The sequence below is a fragment of the Battus philenor genome, unplaced genomic scaffold, assembly GCF_028537555.1.
Source record: "Battus philenor isolate CCGP_79_NKW_IND1 unplaced genomic scaffold, ilBatPhil1.0.hap1 SCAF_13, whole genome shotgun sequence".
NCBI lineage: Eukaryota > Metazoa > Arthropoda > Insecta > Lepidoptera > Papilionidae > Battus > Battus philenor.
The window spans coordinates 4,047,086-4,069,638 of NW_027181675.1; the positions used below are offsets into that span (position 1 = coordinate 4,047,086).

Here is a 22,553-nt window from a genome sequence, read left to right on the forward strand (position 1 = left end):
CTGCAGACCGATGACATAGTCAAGACCGCGATAAGTAGTTGGATACGGGCTGCGCAAGACCAACAATCGCGGCGATTTTAAGGGAAACCTTGGTATGTGCGTCAATAAGCTGATATGATGATGATATTTTTTATGCAGACAAGGAGTAACCTTGAGAATTGTGCGAGAAACCTTAGTACGGGTGGATTATGGAAAAATGACGGATTTGTGTTTACAACAAACTATAGGTGGATATACTTATTTCAACCCTATTGTAATTTAATTACAATCTCATTTCATTTCAAAATTTTAATTAACAAAATATTAAACATTTGCTCATTAATATGTACGTGGTTATTATTAGGTGGGAACGTGTCTGTAATTTTATAATTATTTTCAAAAGCCTACGTGGATTATAATTATAAAAATACTGTACACATGAATTAAATTCCTATGTCTGATTGTAAATTTAAAAAAAAACCGTTAATACTACATGTATATGATTATTTATGCGATACAGATATGACAATTTTTTTATTTTTTGCCTGCCTGTCTATCACTCTGTTCTTTGCAGATAATCTCTGAAATGTCTGGATCAATTTTGGCGGGACTTATATAATACTATATTTAATGAAATCAGGCGTTACCTTGCGGAAGTCCATCCTAAGTAAGAAAAGGACCAATATTTGCACATGTTTTTTTTTACAGCCGCATGGCTGATCGTGTTGGAACAGATATTAATATAATCTGGAACTACATTTAACCGCTTGCATTATTGGTTAAACCAAACGTTTAGAGCTGCCACATGTGTGGAAGTGGCTAAGAATTGGTTGACAGACAGCGTGTGTTTGCGATAAGCTCGTACAAAAAAAACTTTACTGACCCATTAATAAAATTATAATAATACATCTTATAAGCTAGAGGTCTCCCATACAAATAAATGAATAAACAGATAGTCGAATAATTTTTTTATTTATATCACTACAGGAATAGTGTCGAAAATATAATAAAGGCGAAATTTTAAGAATTTGTTTGTACGTATGTAGGGCGTATCCTTAGAAATGGCATTACACGTGGATACAATTTAGCACACATGCATAATATATCCTTGATTAATATATAGGCTTTTTATCCATTGGAATTTTCTTCCGCGGGAAATAAATAAACTCTTTTCAAATTTTTAACAACTAGCTGATGTGGAATTTTAAATACGTACTGTACCTTTTCAACAATGCCATGAAAACACGAGTTGCTCGGAAGACAATTAACAGTAAAGTTGTATATTTACAAGTACACGCACACATAAAGACACGGATAGATAGGATGTCTACACGAAGATTGGTCATAGGTGCAAAAGATTTAATGGGTGAATGTATGGCTCATTTGCTGTCCGAGAGTTATTTATACTAATAAAAAATTAAATATTTTTTAAATAGTAAACAACGTAATGACAATATAGTAAAACAACAGAAAAATTCACATTACTATTTATTAATAAAAATTATTTATCACGAACTTTTTATTGCAAGAAGATTTTCGGGATTATCGTTTTATACAATATGATTAGAAATAGATGTAAAGTTTCAGAAGTCCTTTGCTGACAAATGTGCTACATTCACCCCTATGAAACTTTTATACCTATAACCAATCACTCTGTATTCATCGATAAGTACGAATGTCCATTCGCAACTGATGACTATACATAGCTGTAAGCATTTACGTTGTAAAATATTTATTGTATAAACAATTCATTATATGAATCGGTTCACTGCGCTGCGGTGCTATTTGCCCAAAATATTACAGAAGTGGGAGTCAAGGTATTTTCAAGATACAAAACTCCGTTTATTAAAGATTTTTTCATAAGTTAGTGATAACTAATCAAGGATGCGTTTACACGTGCAAAATTAGGACGAATTCTCTTTTCCGTATGTTGTTTATTCCTCTTTATGGTACGACTTGACCTTATTTGAACTGAAATTAACTTTATCAGTAAAATAGCTTGTTTTTGTGTTGATCCCTGACTGTTCCATGAACTGGTATGTTAGAGGTCCAATCCTTCGCTTACCCAAGGTGGGACAAAGGCCGTGCACATTACGAAGTCTTCACATGAGCGTGTTGATCTAGCGGTTTTACTAAGTCCACGTATACCCTATAAATTATGCTAATGTAATCATCTTTTGCCACCAGGACTGCTACAGTCGACCACTTTTACTCTTTATTTAGGGATTCAAATCTACTTGCCTCGTTATTTGGTGTTGATCTCTTAGGGACTAATGTCATCGCTCCTCTTCCGTCATCTGAAAATGTCTTCAACAGACTTGTTATATTATAACCGAAATATTACTGAATGATTTACGATCGTATCAGTACATCGACTTTTTAGTGACAATTTTAAAAATCTTGCTGCATGTCTACAATAGTTTGTCGATTTCACTTGCTTACAAAATTGCAGCTGAAATAGCTATTAACTTTGCGACGGCGCTCCGGAGAATGATGTTACCCTACGAGTAACATTTCTTCGGTGTTGCGGGTATTGATAAAGAGGGTCCTAAATTCCCGGTGGCTTCGGTTCTGGTGAACGATGAATCGACGTGGTCTCGTATTATCATGATTGCCCGACAAGGTTTTTAATAGCAACATGATCAATTATGCAATAGTACAGCACAAAGAACTACGGCTAAAAAGGAAATGGATTGATTTGACGGTGGCAGTTGTGTAGTTCGCATTGTTTGCCGCATGCGCATTTGTCAGCGGGCTGGCGGGCGGTGCATTTTAAGGGAGGAAGTGGCTAAATATTGGTCCTCTTCTTACTTAAAAAGGAAATGTTTAGATCGGAGTCTTCCGAGGTCCCTCAAGTCAGAGTAAAGGACAAGGAGGTTTTAGTGAATAGGAATCCTGCATACTCAAGAATAACCCAAAGAGAAATCTTTTCGATACGTATAAAGTATCCTGTATTTTTCAACGTTTTTTTCTAAACCAAAATAGGCTGTCACCTCTGTTCGGCGTATGAAGTGTAATAAGAGAAAACAATCGAATTACAAAGTGACGAAGGTCAAAGCGTTCCGTTTCAAACGACAAAGCATTTCATTTTTTCACAAGGCTAGCTAGTTGTTGCCATGTTGCGAAATTTTTAGAGCCGCCCTACGTAATGTCATAAGCGATTTAATCTCACTGACGAACGTCACGTAGCTTCGCTACGACAACTTGAATAGTAATTTGGATGTAAAAAGCGTTGAATGAATACAAATTTTTTAATAATTGTTGATAAGGATGCGCGTTTTTATCTTAAATTATCGTTTTATGCAATAACGTTTCTTTTTGCTTAATCCGTTTTATATTAACTCTTGACATATATTTCTATTCATTTAGGAAAAAAAATTAAGTTAAATTTCATCATCGTTTAAGTCGCATGACGGCTACAATTGGTCCTTTCCTCTTCAGATTTCCAATAACACCGATTTGAAGCGGCGTGCATCTAGCGTATTCCGACGACCTTGACAAGGTCGTTTGGTTGTTATTGGATGGAGGATCTTACCCTACTCTGCCTATCTCCGTGGTCATTCTAGAACATTAAGGATCCAGCGGCCATCTGTTTTGCGCATTTTAACTTGTTATTACGCTGGACTATTTCATTTTCTTGCGGATAATACATAAGTATTGTGAGCATCATACAAACAGCTTTTTCGTAGTCACTTTAACATTTATGGTATGCTTTATTACCACTTAAAAATCCCTTTTAGTTTTATTCACAAGTGTTTGTTTATGTAGCAGTTATCAATTCTGCCTAAATTAAAATATAAATAATATTATTTTTCGAATTAATAAAATATTATTCGAATGACGTGATTGTTTCTTTTTTTTAATTTTTATTTTCTGTCCGGAGTAAAAATGGTTTACAAATTTATTATTTCATATTAAATCTTGCATAGATCGTTGTTCAGAGTGATATCCAAATTCATTTCCTCCCGATTAATACTTCTTGACATTCGTCAGAAAAACTTTGAAATCCAATGGTATAGACGATTCATTTCATCCTCAAAACCAGTAAAAGATGTGTCGCAATTATAAAAATGCTTAAGTTACTAGTTCAGATTTTCAAATATTTATATTATTGGACACATATTCTCTCAGAGTAAAGGTACAGGATTAAATAACTAACATAGGTTGAGGTGATAGACATTTTAATTTTTTTAAATAAACGACATGAAGGTTGCCATACGATGTTACTGTATTAGGGTTACCGGAAAGTAATGTTCCTTTCTTGAGTTAAATTCACACGACAACATTTTTAACAAGTTTTTATTTCTATTCAACAATATATACACCTTCGTTATTAACAACACATCTTTTGCCATCTAGTATAAAAATTGTTCAATGCCGGAGTTGTAGAAATCAATCGGTTTTTCTGTAAAGTACGTCGACAGAAACGATATTACTTTTCGATCCCCCTAATAATTCCATGTTTGTAGAAAAGATGTCATAAATTTTGTTGAGGTTTGAATATACACATATACAGTACAAGCACAAGAAATTAAGTACAAACACAGTTAATTTCGCCTTCTCCATGCCAGATCTGATGTCTTCCGTAACATGAATTAGAGGTAGTAGTACTGTGACCGGAGTGATTGGATGAAACAGGATTGAAATGGATACAAGAGTCGATTTGTGGAGAGGAATTCATTAAGTTGGGAAAGCAATAAATATTCTAGAACTTTTTTTTAGAACTTACTTTTTAAGAACTTCTTTAGAGAGGAAAGGTAGGATGGATTTAGGCCGAAAGTCGTGGTAGGCAGAAGGATTCGATATTTTAGGGAGAAAGATAATTTGAGCATCCTTCAAAGCAATAGGAAAGACTCCGAGGCGGAATTGTTACAAATAACAGGGAGGAGTTCGTCAAGGATAGGGATAATCATGTTACGTTCAATACAGTCACTTTAAACGGCATTAGAAGTTATCGTAATGATAATCTTCTTAACCTCACAAGAAGCAAAGGGCGTGAAGACAAACGGGAAGCAGTCGGGAGTTCTATAATTAGATAGACGCTTTATTGTGTTTCTTTAATTGTCCTATTAAAGTCGGACGGAAATGACAAATGTTGATTAAGAGTACTGACAAGATTTACCAAATCCCGGTTAAGAAATTTCCAGACCCTATCTGAATTACCGTTTTCAACTGATGAGTGAACGTATCGGCGTTGTGCATATCTACCTCGTTGGAATGATTGCGGATTGTTACGTATTTGTCCCAATTTTTGTCATCGGGTCGTCGCTTGTATTTTGATTTTACCGCAGCTTTCTTTACCAGAGATTTTAAATCAACTGGAAGCCATGGAGCCGGCATGTGTTTTATTTTAACAAGCCTAAACGGTGCTTGTGTGTCGTGAAGCTGCCTAATTTTGTAATAGAAAATGTTGCCCTTGTCCTCAACATTATCGGTCGCGAATAACGAACCCCAGGTGATTTCTGCAGCATTCTTGCGTAGGTTATCGATATTTATTTTGCGAAGATTACGCTGAGTATTTTGGGTGATGTTTTTGGTGGACGAATACGGAGGGATAGAAAAATTATGTCATGGCATGAAAAGGAATCGGCAGAAAGTTGGCAATGCTTATTCACATGGTCTACGGGGGAAACAACTATCTAATCTATCTATTAAAAGCTGTTAAAACAAGTATCATTTGCTTCTTTTGATAGTTATTTGTGTAATATACACCAATTTTTCTTACAATGTCTCATTTTAATAACAGGTATAATGGTGTTTATAATATACAGTTGTAATTTTCCTAAATAATTAAATACGTAAACATAATGTGAACATTTTTATTTTATTTTGCCCCAACCTAAAGCCATCACTTATATAAAAATTGGTGCTTGTTTAACAGCTCTTAATAGATACCAGGCTGTTTGTAATCCGTGCAACAGAGATAAGTCTCTACAAAGCCGAAATTAGCCGATTCTCTTTCTAAAGGCCGATGTGCAATATTTATCGCCGGGTATTGTATATTAACCTAGAGTTAACTGTGTGACTCTAAAGGTAGGTAAGGTTAGTAACACCGCCCTACTAAGAGAATTTTAATGGGAGTACCTCTTACCTTAGCCATTGGAGCGGCGGCCGCATTTATGATGCCCACACATTCAGCTTGGAACACTGCTGTTACCTAGTGGATTTTATATACAGATGATTGATTAAAAAAGGACGAGGAATAAAAATAAAATTCAAATTGTACAAAGACCGTGTATTTCTTTTTAAACAAACATACTAATAATGTTTAAAATCTCCGCTTGGATTGCACAGGGCGGTCAAACAGAAATATTAAATCCATATAAAAATACAGAAAATTATATTAGTTTATAAATTATTAAATTCGTTATAAAAGGCAAGGTCTACCCACCTATAGATCTCTTTGAACCGGCGATAAATCACAGACCGAGCGCTTTACGCACTAAACCTAATAATAAATAAAAAAAGCGCTCCAAATAAATAGTACCTTAGGAAACTAGGTAAACATTTGATATGTTGGTTTTCGTTCAAACGGGTTCATAAACTAAATAATTCTTATGAAATTCAGAAAATTATAAAATTTAGATGACATGACCATCATTATTCCAGCTGTAGTATGTCCACAGCTGAACATAGACCTTTACTGTAGATTAGGACCAGTAGGAAGTGGCCTTCAGCCAGTGTCTTCCTATGCTTGCCGGACTGTCATCTCCACTTCAGACCCCAACCGTTCTCTTCTGTTATTTCATCTTGGCATCTTCATCTGCTACTTCATCTTGGCATTTTCATCTGCCACTTCATCTTGGCAATCCACTTGGCTATTGGTTACTTTCATTCGTTTATATGTATCTTCATTCCAAGTACGACGTCATAGAGAAATTCCGAGCATAACCGTCACTGAGTGACAATGAGCTTGCCAATGAGGTCCGAAGTGAGAGATCACATTTATTTAGATAAATAAATATTTACAAAGGAATTACAAAGAGTAAAAAAAATATATACAGTTAAGTTTTAAGTTATATAGTCACTTGAACTGGTTACAAAAATGAATTATGGATAAACTTAAGATATAATGAAAATAGACGAGTATATGTAATAATCAAATTATACATATATTTCAATTTGGCTTTAAATGAAATGAATACAGCTGAGTATGTATATAACATAAAAGTTAATTTACTTATGGCAAAACTCATTGTTAGATAAAAATCATCTATCTTATACTATTACTGTATAAATACTAATATAAGATTCAATACATTGAATTATGTCTATCTAATAACACAGAGTTTTAAATGCTAATACTCGGATACATATCCATCGAAACTTGAAGTGTTGGCTTAATATGGAAAGCACTTGTGTTAAAAAATCCAAAGATATTTTAAGTGGGATGTATGTACCAGCCCGATTGTGTTGCCTTTTGGTTTTATCATACATAAGATTTAACATAAGCCGTCTCCATATTTTTTTACTACAAACTCTGGTAATTTAACATAGTGATATCACAATATATACAGCAAAATAATAATACCGTCTATACTTTTTACTCAAATTAATAAAAGTTCAATTCATTATACAGTAGCCGGCATTTGATTTGGCACTTCGGTAACAATAGCGACATATTCAAATAGGTTGTTTTGTGTAACATCGTCTTTATCTATCGCTATTACATGCTATTAGTCACACCCCACCCTCGTAGGTTGTAGACATTTCGATTGAAACACATTAACACAATTTTAAATTTTAACAACTTCTTTTTGCACCATGTGGCAAATCAAATGCCGTGTTGTAATCTATGACTAGTTAAACCTTTATAAAATCACGTAGCATTTAAAACTCCGTGTAAATTTCTCTCATGTACTAGTAAATAAAGAACACTCCAGATAAAATGGACAGTTCATAATATTGTCTGTGAACGTAGGAACAAACACTAAATGGTATTTGTTTACGATCACATGGCAAGTTTAAGTGTAATTGTCATCAAAATACATAATTGGGTAGACTTTTATTATAAATTGTAATATGGACTTTATATATGTGACAGTTATGTTTCTTTCCACTTACCTTATAAAATTATATATAAAAATTCACACATCACTCACTAAAAAAATTCTACAGTCACTGGTAATAATGTTCATGTATCACTAGTGACTTCAGTCCACTGGCAAGATTGGGTACTATCAGTTTGTTGATTCGGAGTCCGTTTTGGCTAGACCCTGGGTGTAGGCGGTTTGGATGCTCTCACAGACGAATTTATATTGACTCTGCAAAGTAAATTTATTTATTTGATCATGTACAATATATAGATTGTGTCTTTTAAAACATAAAAAAAAATTATATGAATTTCAAATTTAAATTTTCCAAATGAAACTTTTAAAAGCGTAATCTATGGTGTTTTAATTTAGACATCTTTTTGTTGTTGATTTGATGTTTTTTAATTTCCAAAAGTACTATCAGTAATTTTTTAAATAAAACTACTCATAGTACTTTTCGAATATATGAGGATTTTGAAGAATACCTCAAACGTTGCTCTGTACTGCAATCTAAGGGTGTCATCGACATCATCAGGAGCCTACTTCTCTACTTCTAAAAAAGAGTAAGAATACTCACAGCAGTCTGTATGCACATGGGGCGTTGAGCTCGCATCGCCCGTACCAGGTCAAGGGGATACAGCGGCTGCTGCAGTGCTAAGAGCTGGAGCGCTGTTTCCGCCAGGATAAGGGCACCCGTGCGACCGACGCCTGCTGAACAATGGACAACCATTGGCGGCTCTAGCACCCTTTCTCCTCCGCCCTCCTCCTCTGATGTAGGTACAACTGATAAACGTCAATGTCAATATTATTATACAAAAATAAAACATTAAGATAGGAAATATTTAATTTACTAGTAAATATGATTCCCAATGTATTCAGTTATTAAACCCCCACATAGAGGATATGGATACTGAAACTTGCGATCATGGGTCGCAGGTTCGAATTCTGGGAAATTATCTTGCATAATACCCACTTTTTGCATATATTGATTATATAGCATTGCCACTGCTTACAAACAAGTTTCCAGAGGATGAACAGCGACGTCTTCTATGTAGCATAATACCACATTGCGATTGCTAATCTGTCTGCCAAGCCTGGCTATTATGGTATATCCCCCTTAGGTATTTTAGGGGAGGCTTACACCTTGCAGTTGGCGTAGGGGTGAAACGTCGATCTACAACTTTTATATCAATAATTTACCACAACTGAAATTAATCCTAAGATATAATTATATCTATTTTCATGTTTGAAATGTATGAATAATAATGTAATCAAAAAGTAAAGAGAATTTGTTAATAAAATGTAAATGCTTTATTTATTGTTCTAAATCAATTTCATCCCTTTCAAAGTAATCCCCGTCCAATAAAACGCACTTTCGCCTACGCTTCCTTCAATCCTCGAAACAGTAGGAATAGTGTCTCTGGCAGTCTACCAGACATTCGATTCGGTTTTTATATCTTAAATCGTGACAAAACGGCGTTCCCGCAATGGCCTTTTGAGTTTGATCCATTGTCAAAAGTCGCACAGACTAATATGGTGGTTGGGGAACGATGCGAGTCGATTTTTGACGCTTTTTTACAAAAAAAAAAAAATCGGCACAAATCGTCCCTCAAAATTGTTTGGACTAACACAAATGATATTCCAACTTTTGGGTTCTACCACCCTAGAAAAAAAATTCTGTCTTCCTAATGGCCAGGAGTTTTAAAAGACAATTTCACCTTACTTTCTGATCACAGTAAATTGGCTTCACATTCACATGTATTTAATGTCAAATTTATAGTAGGATACCATGTTAGATGTTACATCTCGTTTGTGACTATTGACCTTCTATTGCTTATAAAAAAAAATATCTACACACCGGCGCTATGATTCCTTAATCTGGAACAGAGCTGCGTGAAGCTAATGAACGCGGCCGGATCCTCTGGCACGCCGTGGTCCGGCCACGCCACGTACTGCAGCTGCGTCACGTTGCGGGAAGCTCCACTGCTTTCCTGTTACACAGAATTACATTTTTATGAGCACATAATGTTATCGTAAAACCAAAAGCTTAATTTAGTTGTGAGATTATCCATCTGTTGCATATGTATATCACAACTATACTGATGTACTCCTAATATACTTTGTGTATTAAGGTAACACCTAAAATAAACATAAATTAGTTATAAATTCTATATTAAAATTTATATACTGGACTAACAAAACATATAAAATCAAAATGAGATGAGCTGACAAACAGGATGAACAGGTTGATGGCACACAACTCAAAACTGTCAACCAACAATTAACTCCTTATATGCAAAACAATCCTATAACCCAGGCACACAACTGTGAAGTGCTAGCGACTAAAGCCTTAACAATATCCAAAGGCTACAAAATGGTATCAAATGGAAGCAAATCAAACGGGCCATGGTTTATTACGAACATAGAGATCCATGAAGCATGAACTTAAGAATTATTAACTAGGATTTAAAAGTAGCAGCTATACTATACGACTGAAATATCATCACATACAACAACTTGGTAACAGATGGTGAACAATGAGATATATCCTGCTGAGAAACGTCTTCAACGTGATAAAGGAAAAGGAACAAATCTGCTTATATTCTGAGACTCATTGCAGATAAACACGTAAAATAAAATATTTAAAAATCCCATTATTAAAAGAAACAGAATGTGTACAGCAGAATAGTGTTAGTCAAGTTATCTGAATTTGTTTAGTTCTGGTATTGAAAAGATCATTTATCATTTTCGTTTTTAAATTTGTTTATATAAATATTTTTATCTATGCCTATGTCTTCTAGGGCCTAAAATACACATTGTTTCGTACAGTATATTTAATGCTAGCTTGTAATTATTTGTGTGCTTGTAATTACAGTGTTTGGTAAGCTCATAGTTTCATTTTGATTTAAAGGCTAAGATAATAGAGCTCAAATCAAATTAAGTTTCTTTCAAATTTAATTCTTGCATTTACAGTATAAACTATAACAAAGATACATTAATTCGTAATTTTTAAATTGTCTGTCTAAAGACACCAACCTTTATAGCCATTTCTCTTCGCACATAATGGCCGAGGTTTTGCTCACTGTGTGTGTGCACTGTGAGTGTGTCGGTGGCCTTGAGCGGCGCCGTGCCCACTTTGGGCCAGTACTGGTGACACTTGGCCCGTCCTCGTTCCACCAACACCGTTAGCATCACGATCAGGCTGCTCTCACTCTCCCATATCATCTGCCAGAAATCACCAACCGTCGATGCCAACGGACCTGTGGAGTGATCATATGTTACAAAGTTAAAATAAAACTTAAATGTATAAGAAATTAGATATTTGCCACTTGGTATTCAATCAAACATTAATAATGGAGTGGTTACATTTTTCTGTCATTCAAAAAAGTTAAATAAGTTATATGTACTCTGTAATGTTCTTTTAAGTACTATGAATACTGATCATTCATTCATTCACGTCAGGTAATAGACGCTATCTGCAAAACTGGTCTCACTCACAGACCAGTCTTGCGCTGCCCGTATGACTGTCGATTTACCTAATGGGGTGCCTATTCACGTCGCGTCTACCTGCTGGTGGTCGCCACACAAGAACTTTTCGGTCTTAACGGCCCGGTTCAATGCCGCTTTAAAGATACAATTCTTCGAGCTACATTGGAGATTGGTACTTCCACAGATCTCATTTCTTATTCAGTCTCGCAATGAAGACCCGGGCATAGAACACTTCTTCATAGAATCTTAAACATCCACGTCTCTGTCATCACTGTATAAATTATTGTGATATAATAATTAAATACTTTAAGTGTTTACCTTGTGTGGCTATATAAGTTAGTACAATATCGGAGTTGGGTATTTCCATGTTGATGTAGGAAGCGTTGATGTAATCTCCAGTTGGGCCGTTCTTTAATACAACTCGGGTAGAGTCGTCTGCAATTAAAAGTATGTATTATACATATTGAAATGCAAAATCAAAGTCAAAATAGCTTTATTATATAATAATATCATTAAAATCATCTATAATCGTCCGCTTATAATTAAGTTAATGTTAGTTCGTAGAGCGTTATCTACTGCAAAGGACAAACAATAAACCAGTGGGCTTTATGTTTTCCTATTATTGTATTAACAAAAAAAATCTTTTATAAATTAGGATGATCCATTTTCAAACATTTTTACGCTGAACAGAGCTTGTGCTTAAAAAATTCTTATCTATTTATAGGGTTATCTTAAATATATTGTGAGTATAGTGTGGTTATGCCAGTGTCTTTGAATTTATTTCTTATTGATTTTTGTGGAGCCATCACATAAGGCAATTTTAAACTTGACGCTGATTTATGGGAATTCCTATATATTTGAGTTAACTGAGATAGTACATACAGGGCGCAATATCTCTGTAACGGTTCTTAGCGACGTTGCAGGGTCGACGCGCAACTGCAGCGGGTACGTCGAGTCGGCGCAGCAGCGCTTCGTACTGCCGCAGCGCTGCGCCCGAAGCGAGTCCGTCGCCTAGCAACAGCAGCGATTGCTCCACTGCTTGCCCTGGCTCACCGGCGCCGCCTAGTGGCACGAAGCACACCTCCGGCTCCTCCGTGCCCACTGTCTCGTCCGCGGAGTACACCGCTAGGATATATCAATTTATTTTTTATTCTCAAATTAAATACATATTTTTTTTGGATTATACCTGCAATGGCCAATCCTAAGTATAGTCAATGTGCATATTCAAAACTACTGCCTACCTGTTGCTATATATAAATAGTGAAACTGAATTTGCTTCTAATATAATTAAGCTTTTCATCTCATGACTGACTCTTGTGATACTAAATAGGCAACAATATGAAAATAAAAAATAGGCTGCATTTTATTTTTCATTTATCTTTTGTTAATTGACAATGCTGGTGGACAATGGTAGAATGACCTTTAGATGATAAAAATTAGAAAAAATAAATGAATGTATAAATGTGTTAAATTTTTACAAGAAAACAGATGTATGTATATTTTGATAATATAACAAAAGTATTACAATGATATTGTAATATTGGTCCTTAACATTTTTTTATAAACATTTTTTACTCACCATTAGGTTTAACAACTAATGTAAGCACTCCTTTAGTATTTCTTATCAACTGCACAACCTCGTCGTGCGTCATCTCGTCTACGTCGTTGTCGTTTATTGATATCACCTGAAACATTTGTTACTATTGTAACATGTGTGACATTGAGACAAGCTTAAAATTAATAAAACCTTTACAGAATAAGTATTTAATAGTTAGAAAAACTTCAAAAACTAGACTTACTTTTTGAGATCAAATGTTGACTATTTAAATTATTCAAAATGTCATACATTCATCATAAATATTAAAAACTAATAACTGAATTGATCCAGCCGTTCTCAAGCACTTTCGGTTTTTGATTTTATTTACACAGGTTGATTGGTTACAGGTGTAAAAGCTTTAAAAGGGTGAATTTATATTATATACTATTCTAATTATCTATTATATACTATCATAAAGCAAAAGTTATGACAGTACAGTCTATACAGATAGCAAACAATAATTAATTTTTATATGTAGTAATTAGACTTTTGAAATAGCCAAAACCATTTATTTTTGTAAAGCTTGTAACGTACATTGACTAATCAACATGTATAGCAGATTATTCTCGTAAAAACTAAGGTTGAAGAAAATTTTGACAGTCACCTGGTCGCCTTCCTGGAGTAGCGCGCGTGTGCGTGGGGCCACACGTGACACCAGCACGGGTGCTCCGCCCCCGCCGCGGACATTGAACCCGAAGCGGCCGTCCGCGCCTGCAGACAGCCGCACCGCGACTTCGCCCTCCGCGCACTCTGAAGACTCCGATTCGTCCACATACGATAGAGGTACTCGGAGGACGCTTTCCAAGAAACTGCCGGTTCTGTAGTAAATATCAATTGCTTCATTTAATTTGATTATTGTACAAGCGCTGTACAGCATATCACGACACTATCTGCTTTATTACAAAAATCAACCTTTTTACAACACCACCATACACCAAAGTGAACTATAGTTTTTGGTTTGAGGGACAAATATTCTGTATATAAGACAGTCTGCCCTCAAAGAGGAATAGATTTTTTAAATTTCTTTTTCTAATATAAATAAAAAAAATTCTATTATAAATCGAGGTAGTTCTAATTGATAAGAAATTTCAGTACTCTGGTGGCCACGGGTTCTCCTCTTTAAGACAACTTATCGGTCCATAATTACGTCCTAAAGTGGGATTACCTTTTCCACAATTCCAGTTGCATCAGAAACAACTAGTGTAAGGTTACAAAAGTATCATCATCATTTCAGCCGTAGCACGTCTACTGCTGAACATCTGAACCAATGTTTCCCATCTTGGAGCCCACGCCCCACAGGCTGTCAATTTGATAGTGGACTTGACACCAGGTTAACCCTTTCGCTATAAAATAAAAAATCTGTATGTTACATAGGGGAGCGTAAGAATTTTGGAAAGGCTAAGGTGGGGCATGTCGCATCAAAGGTTAAAAAATCCGTATATATACACATACTACAACATGTTTTTACTATAAAAATACAGATATAATGAACATCTCTATTGAACGGACAATTACTTATACATAGATTTTGATACGCTTACAATTATTATATTCCTTTGGCATAATTGCATGAACATTCTAATTTAAACAATACAGTTTATGAAATAGAGCTCACTCTTCTTGAGCAGGTGGCGCGTCTCCCCAGGCAGGGCGGGGAGGTGGCTCGTCGTGTGTGACTCGAGCGCCTCTCGCCCCATTAGCGGTGAGAGCCGGCGACGGCACCGCACAAGTGCCCGCTGAACGTTCTCGTGTCCGCGAACTGCTTCGTCTGTCCACATTTCAAATATATAAAGAAACTAGTTTCCTTAATAATATTTTTTTGTATCTTGCCGTGCTTAATTAATGACGGTAAAGCAGTGGTTGTTTAACCTTGACACTTCATAGATGGCGCTGATAATAATGATGTTATAATGGCGTCCATTGGAGTCGCCGGTCGGTAAAGCAATTTTTTAAATAAATCTGTTTTCAGAACAACGCATCATTGTTTATGCTAAGCATATACCTACATAGTCGGGAGAAATTGTCTCAAATACATATCAAACAAACAGACAAAATATAGCTTACTCATTATGTATAGTTAAAAGTATATTATTTAGTAAAACAATTTAGTATTATCATTGCCTGAAAGAATTATGGATGGAAATGTGTGGAACTTGATTAATGGACTGATTTTCTTGGTTGATATATACATGCATTAAACATTGTTAAAATATTTGTAATGAGCAACTGTTGAGGTTCTGGTCGGCTCTTCACAGTAGATCGGCGTTCCGAGTAGGTGGTAGCTTTCTAATTTTAATATTAAAATAATTCACGACTTTAAAGTGTGCGTAAATGCCTATTGGTATTTGAATTAAACATATACAACAATAAGCAAAACCTCTATTATATATATTACAAGTGTTGATAATTCAAAAGCGTGTGTGCTTACTTCATTAAACAATTTTTGAATTGGATGGAGCTCCAAAAACATGTAAGAATTTTATTGTATAGTAGAAAGCCAACTTTAACACTTGTAAACAAGTTACAGTAGTCACCTGACAAAACTACGGTTTGTTGATCTTGATCGTCTAGCATCTTCAAGAGCTTGTGTCTCGGTGCGAGCTACGGTAGGCACAGCCCCGAGCAACGGACGTCGCCTAGGCGCTCGGAGCCTGAAGAACCCGTGTCTCTCAACACTGCAGCGCCAAAGCGCTTTAGCGGCGCGTCCCGAACGCATGTTGAAGCCCAGTACAGTGTCGTATGTTTCTGACTGGAATTACAATAATAACTATTGTGTATCTTATTATTGTCACAGTTGTGTAGCTGATAGTCCTGGTGATATCATAATTTTAACCACTGCTAGACTTAGGCATCTCTATGTCTACCTTGTTAATTTTTTTTTTGAAAAAATGTTAAGACTTCATGTGAAAAATTAAGAACAAATAATGAAAAGTCAAGTTCTATACTCACAGGTTCCCGTTTTAATTGTATAAAGAATTGTTTCTTCTTGAAAGAAATCTTTACAATTTTGCCCCAAGAAAATGTGTTTACACGGATATTATTTTGGAAAACGACTATACCGATTGACGTTACACCAATGAATATGTCCTTTCCGTTATAATCCTGAAATGATAAAAAATTCCTTTTTACTATGTATAAAAAACACATTATTGAGATATAATTTAAAAAAAAATGATTACACCAAATATGTAAACATACATGGCTCATTGACATTAATAAATTAAATATATATTAATAATAATTAAAAAGAGAAAAAAAGAATCATATTTCATATTTATAATGATGCTTTAAATTATTTTATTTGTCAAACTTAATTACATTTTATTTCTTAAATTTAGTAAGAGATTAATTAAATGTAATATACCGACACACTTTTTTTATTGTAATTGGTCACCATTTAAATAAATCCATCAATAGATTTTATCGTGTTAAAGTCATTGGTAAACAATGAAGCCTGTGCTCAGCAGTGGACATCTTGCAGCAGAAATAAAAATGAGGATGTGTGTGTATAATATTAATATTAAATATTCCAGGTGTTAAAGAATACAACATTAAAATTAGCAAGTGAGTATAATACATAATCATCAGATCTAATTCGCCACTAGGAAAGAGATTATTTGCACAAAGAGAAAGTAAAGAAGTATGGTTTATCTATATTAATTAAATATACATAAACCTACCTATAAAATGCAAACTTATAATATATTAACTTTAACTAATCTATTTAAATTACTAAATAAATATTATATAAACATTCCATATATATTATTTAAAAATAGTATATACAGAATATTGAAATTAAGAAAATAACTTACTTTAGCTGGATGAGATTCAACACCATAACAATCCAACCTCTTAGCGTGTTCAAGGAAGTTTGCCTCTGCGTCAGCAGGTGCTTGACCCCGGTGTAGCTTATGAAGCTCTCGAACCTTCCTCTCGTCTTCAGGGCACTGGCGTCCCAGTAACCGCAACTCCGATAGATATCCGTTCCCGTGTTCAGTTGGGTTGTAATCTCCCAACTCAGCTGATGAAAATAAAAATAAATTATTTCTTAACTTAAACTCGTTTATGTTGGTTTATTTTAGTCATGGGGAGGTCAGAGCTGTTTAATGTCCATATATCAGTCTCTTACTCTGTGCCTTATTGACAAACTTACATTCACACAATGTGCCATGGATATAGCCATGCTTGAGATGTCTTTATGAGAATCTGGAATATGCACCTGCATACGGACCTGGATACGGACCTCCGTATACAAATGAAAGTAACCAACATAACATAGCAGATTGGGAAGTTGAAGTGACAGTGGGAATACCACATAGCTCGCTGAATAGATGGCTACTGAAGCCTAGATTCTAAAATAGAGAGCAAGGGTTGGCAAGCGCTGTATAAGATATTTATCCTCAGGGTGCATGTAAGACATCTATCCATGGTGTACGTGTAAAACAACTATCCATCTTAACACGGTCATTTGTCCACCCTGAAGAAGCCCTTGATGACTTCAAAGAAACTTGATGAGGACCTCTTCCAGTTGGTTCTACTGATCTATGAGAATATATTCAGCAGTGGATGACCAAAGGATGCAATGACGATGATGATAATGAAATGATAGCTATACCAGGTATCCACTGACATGTTAAATATTGTTAATGGTCCAATCTATGAAGAATAAACTCACTTTATCGAGTGGTCTGGTAGTGTTATGTTGGGTTTTAAATTTTAAAAGATTAATTTTGTTGTTTCCAAAGACAATAAGAGCTTCCAACCACCACAACTTTAGAATTTAAGTATTTTTCAATCAAGAGATCAAGTCTAATAAGAATATTATTAATTAAAAACTAATTATAGTTCATGAGTACTAATAACGTAAATGTAACAAGTCAATTGATTTAAAATAAAAACTTTTCCTCTTCGAAACATATGTAACCATCATACAATTTATATCAAGAAAATAAAATACCAATTTATTCATACAAGACTAAATATAAAATGTATTGCCGCTTTTTATGTCTGTACTGTATTTTAAACTTAGTCTTTCTTGTATGTAATTGAAACTCAATTAATTTCTAAGTATATGATTCCTATTTAGATATGTGTGTATAACATGTGAAATATATTTTAACTATTACCACTGAATACCAAATGTTATAAGTACCCTCTTGTAAACAATGATCTGCTTAAATGGTGAACAAATGGGTATTTATTTATCATTTAAGCAGTATGACGTCCACAGCTGGGCTTAAGACTTGGGCCCCACCAAGGATTTCCTATAAGACCAGTTGGAAGCAATCCTACATTTTTAATGCACTTCCTACATTTAGTGATTTCGCACACCCTTGACTATTCCACTGATTACCCTAGCATAAGTGTTATGCTTTGCCTACTGTCACTACTGTTTCTTCTATGGATTTCCTTTTTTCTGATTCAATCTTGCAGCTCCGAGCATCTTAGCCCTCTAACTGCATGTCATCACCGGTGACACACACTAGTCAAAAACCTTTGTCTTCAGGCATTACGGTATTTGGGATGAAAAAATATTTTGGAGATTCCCAAATGTTGTCCATGGGAGCTGGATTCGACAAGTGATATTCCTCAAAGTTGAATTACCAAATTGGATAGTAAAATTTGCAAATTTATATAGAATACTTATTTTAAAATCTCTTACCCTGTACAGTGAATGAAGCCAACAACAAAGCAGTATTTTTAGGTGCTGTCATCCTTCCATCTAGCAACAATTTTCGCAGCTGAAGGCACAATAGATACCTTGTGAACTCCTCTGATAGTCGACTGGGTTCAGAAGGATAGAAACGAACCGCAAGCCAAAATTGTGCATTAGCACCAATTTGTTTTTTCACAGACTTACTGCTATCCAACCAGCGCTGGAAACATTAAATATTTATTTAGAAAAGCTACACAAGAAGTATATATTTTATATCAAAAGATTATTAACATTGAGTTCTTATGGTATCAATTCTAGAAGAATGTTAAGAAGGCAGCTAATTAACTAACTAAAATTAACTCTACTTTCAAACTTTAAAAAACTCAAAAAAAAGCTACCACTAGCATGGAATGCTGATCTCCTAAAAGTCAACCAGACACTAACTTGTTTTTCTAAATCAAATTTAATGTTTGATGTATACATTACAATTCTGAAAACTAAGAAAGAATCATATTTAGGTATGGTTAACAAGAAATATTACACAAACTATATTACAAACTCATTTTACTAAATTTAATTATATTACTACATTATTATAACATATTCAATTATTTTTAAAATACTGGACTAAAACAAAATGATTCAAGACATGAGTAATCAAATTTTTAATGAGGGTAAAATAAAAATGCAAACAAAAGTATATCATGACTCACTTCTATAAACACTACAAAAATAAAACAATAAGTGTTAAAGTATGGGAGTGCCCCTCATAAAAGAATAACTTAATGCATTCATGAGTCATCAAGATGATACAATAAAAGTCAATTAAATCTTAAGGACCTTGTCCTACAAGCGAATGCTATTGTCCCTTATAGTTACAAATCTACTGTTTGATACGTAAGCCAAGCTGATGGTGTAGATAAAACTGCAATTGTCTGATAAAAATACAATAACTCATGATGAAATAAACATATCAACATACAATACTAATCTGTTAAGATATGCACATATACTGTTATATTTTGGCAGAAATATTATAATACTGTCTTCAATGAGTTATAGTTGTCAAATTGATGCAATAAACTAGTTTGATTCTCTGATATATGATAGAGCATTCACATTAATTTGTTGGTAATAATAAAAGTTTACTTTATTAGTTTCCTTGTACAAAATTACATATAACTAAATGGTTTATGTTTCTCAGAAGTTTTTAAGAGACCAATCTCAATAAATAGGGGGAATGTTTACATCTGTAAAAGCTTTAAGAGGGTAGAGGTATACCATTGTTTGCAATATTTTTACTATTTTAGACATATTTTAAATTGGCATGTATAAAGAATGTAACAGATCAAAAACCTTGGGCAGTTCAAAGTCGGTAATATGCAATAAACAGAATTTTGAAAATAATTTACTTTATCATTACATTATTTATTACTTTTGAAACTTTAATTGATTTTTGAATAGGGTGTACCATACACTATTAGGAAATGAAAAAGCTAAACATTTGCCCCCTTTAAAGATTTTACACCTATAATCAATCAACCTGTGTAACATCTAAAACAAATATATATTACAGACAATAAGCAAATGAATCAACAAATTATCATTGCTAAAACAATTGGGTCAGTATAACCCTATTATATATCCTAAGTTCAGATAAGAACATTACATATATTACCGTTATCTCTGTATTTGTTGCATTTGGTGGTGATCCATTTTCCGTAAATTGTAAACCAAAATAATCTTTTTCAACTAGTTCTAAATGTTGGAAAACTAGTTCTAAGAGGACACTTCCTTTAGCTTTTTTCTGAAAAAAATCAGAATGTTTTCTTTAATAAAAGAGAAAATAAGAATATATGGGCAAATATGATTATATTATTTAACTTTTCATAACATAATCCAACTAAGTGCATTTTAACTCAATTTTGGGATGTATAATGTTGGGTAGTGTTTGAAATATTTATTTCTTGGAAAGTGAAGGACGAACTAGCCTTTAAAATATTCCATTTAAACAACCATATGGAATATTTAAAGAGTAATAATATAATTTTTAAAATTTGAGGGACAGCTAAGTTAAGGCGCAATAAAATTTAGAAAAAGTAATAAATAAGTTTTCAATATTTACCACTAGTGTTCATTAAAAACCGTAATGATTTAAAATCATCAAATTTCTTAAGTACTGTGTAAATAAGAGGTATTTAATTTCACGTGTCTACACAAACTGACAGTCGGTCTCCAATGGGTTAATATATAAAAAGGACTACCTACAATGTAAATACTTCCTACAACATAATTTATTTTACCGCATTTTTCATCTATCCAGTTTTAAATTATTGCTATCATTTCTCGGATCCGCCAAATATGCATCAAAGCGAATATGCCATAAACATTTTAGAACTTACCTCGATTTGAAACGACTGCTGGGTATCGTCCAAAAATTGCACGGTGACATTGAAGATGTTGAGCTTACGTTCTCGAGCCAGCTCCGATGCGCGCACGTTGTACGTACCACTTGAACTACTGAACGCGCGTCGTGATACACTCTCAATCATCTCATCGATTACTCACTACCGGATTCCTATCAGAGAAGTCAACGATACTTCGCTGTTATCAAAGCGGCGCGCACTCGCCGACACTACTCGGTAGACATTTCCATAACTGCTAATGAACCTCTAACCTTGTGATTCATGTGACCTGTAACTACAATAGTCGTCCTCGTACCATCTCAGTGAGGTTTTCCTCACTTGTAATGACGCAATCAGCCACTTGCTATATCAATTAACACACTTCACATTTTGTTGGTATTTATTATTGTTAGATTTTAGCAATGTTTTTTCACATAAACTTACGATGAATGATAATAATTTAGTTTTTAATATACAATTCCTTATTAAAAATATCCTATCCAAACTTTAGTTAAACTCAGTGGGTACTTATATCATAGTAAATATATTATTTAAATATGAACACTGTCTCGTAAGTGCTGTTTACGAATCATCGCCATATTGAATTCGATTCGGTATGACTACTAGAACTTTCAGTCACGACTAATGCAAAAACAAAACGTTACTGGCGTATAAATGCATGAATTAATACATATATCGTTGTTTCATATATGTATCTCATATGATAAGATTAATAGTGTTTTTTATAAATAAAATGGTTTATTGAAAACAAAAAGGTTGCAATCTGTATGTAATGAAGATAGAGGAACATAAGCAAAAACAAAACATATGTGCTTCGTTTGACGTTTAATATTAATATGTTATCTTTTTTGAAGAAAAGGCGGGACATACAATTTTTGCGAAAAGTTTTGTTCGAATGTAAGAATTAAATATGTTTGTTTTAATCAGATTAATTGAAATTAGTTAGAATAATAGTTTATCACACGTAATAATTGAGCTATTTATTAGCCTTATTTCAGTGAACAGCTAATTTTGTTAATATAAGGCAATAATGTTAAAAAAGCCGAAGTAATTGATATTATATATTTAATGCTATTTTGATATAAAAATAAAGTTATCAATCTTTTATTCTTTGGCTGTGCTTCTAGTAGTAGTAATTTAGTACTTGCTTTTTTTAAAGTAATAAATACAAATTAAGACTATAGCGTAATTTTGCCTGATGTAGTGAAAAATACTTTAGAGAATATCGAGGCGAGGCATTAGTGTTGTCGCTTAATTATTTACTATCAATAAATTGGATTAAATGGTCATTAACAATATTGCTATCGGTATCTATTTACCGCTATATTAAATATATATAATATATATTAAATATATATAATATATATTAA

At 33.9% G+C, this 22,553-nt stretch overlaps 1 protein-coding gene across 1 annotated transcript; it reads right to left on the minus strand.

The window, feature by feature from the left end:
- Positions 1-6,213: 6,213 nt before the first annotated feature.
- Positions 6,214-21,700, minus strand: Ptpmeg (protein tyrosine phosphatase Meg). Its single transcript, XM_068777636.1, has 15 exons — positions 21,160-21,700; positions 20,436-20,564; positions 18,764-18,977; positions 16,914-17,122; positions 16,048-16,200; positions 15,633-15,847; positions 14,714-14,866; positions 13,703-13,916; positions 13,081-13,186; positions 12,384-12,626; positions 11,820-11,936; positions 11,049-11,272; positions 9,871-10,003; positions 8,590-8,795; positions 6,214-8,243 (listed from the first exon to the last, which is right to left on the minus strand). Exons 1-15 carry the CDS (start codon positions 21,307-21,309, stop codon positions 8,160-8,162), a joined length of 2,550 nt encoding a protein of 849 aa, XP_068633737.1. The 5' UTR covers positions 21,310-21,700; the 3' UTR covers positions 6,214-8,159.
- Between the last annotated feature and the right edge of the window lie 853 nt (positions 21,701-22,553).

What these genes read in the sequence shown, in the direction of transcription:
- Ptpmeg (XM_068777636.1), bottom strand. Translation starts at nt 21,309, where the DNA reads ATGATTGAGAGTGTATCACGACGCGCGTTCAGTAGTTCAAGTGGTACG. An exon ending in ACAAACCGTAGTTTTGTCAG is followed by an intron (nt 14,867 to 15,632) that starts GTGACTACTGTA and finishes AAATGTGGACAG; the next exon opens with ACGAAGCAGTTCGCGGACAC. An exon ending in TTACAGAGATATTGCGCCCT is followed by an intron (nt 11,937 to 12,383) that starts GTATGTACTATC and finishes TTTTAATTGCAG; the next exon opens with ACGACTCTACCCGAGTTGTA.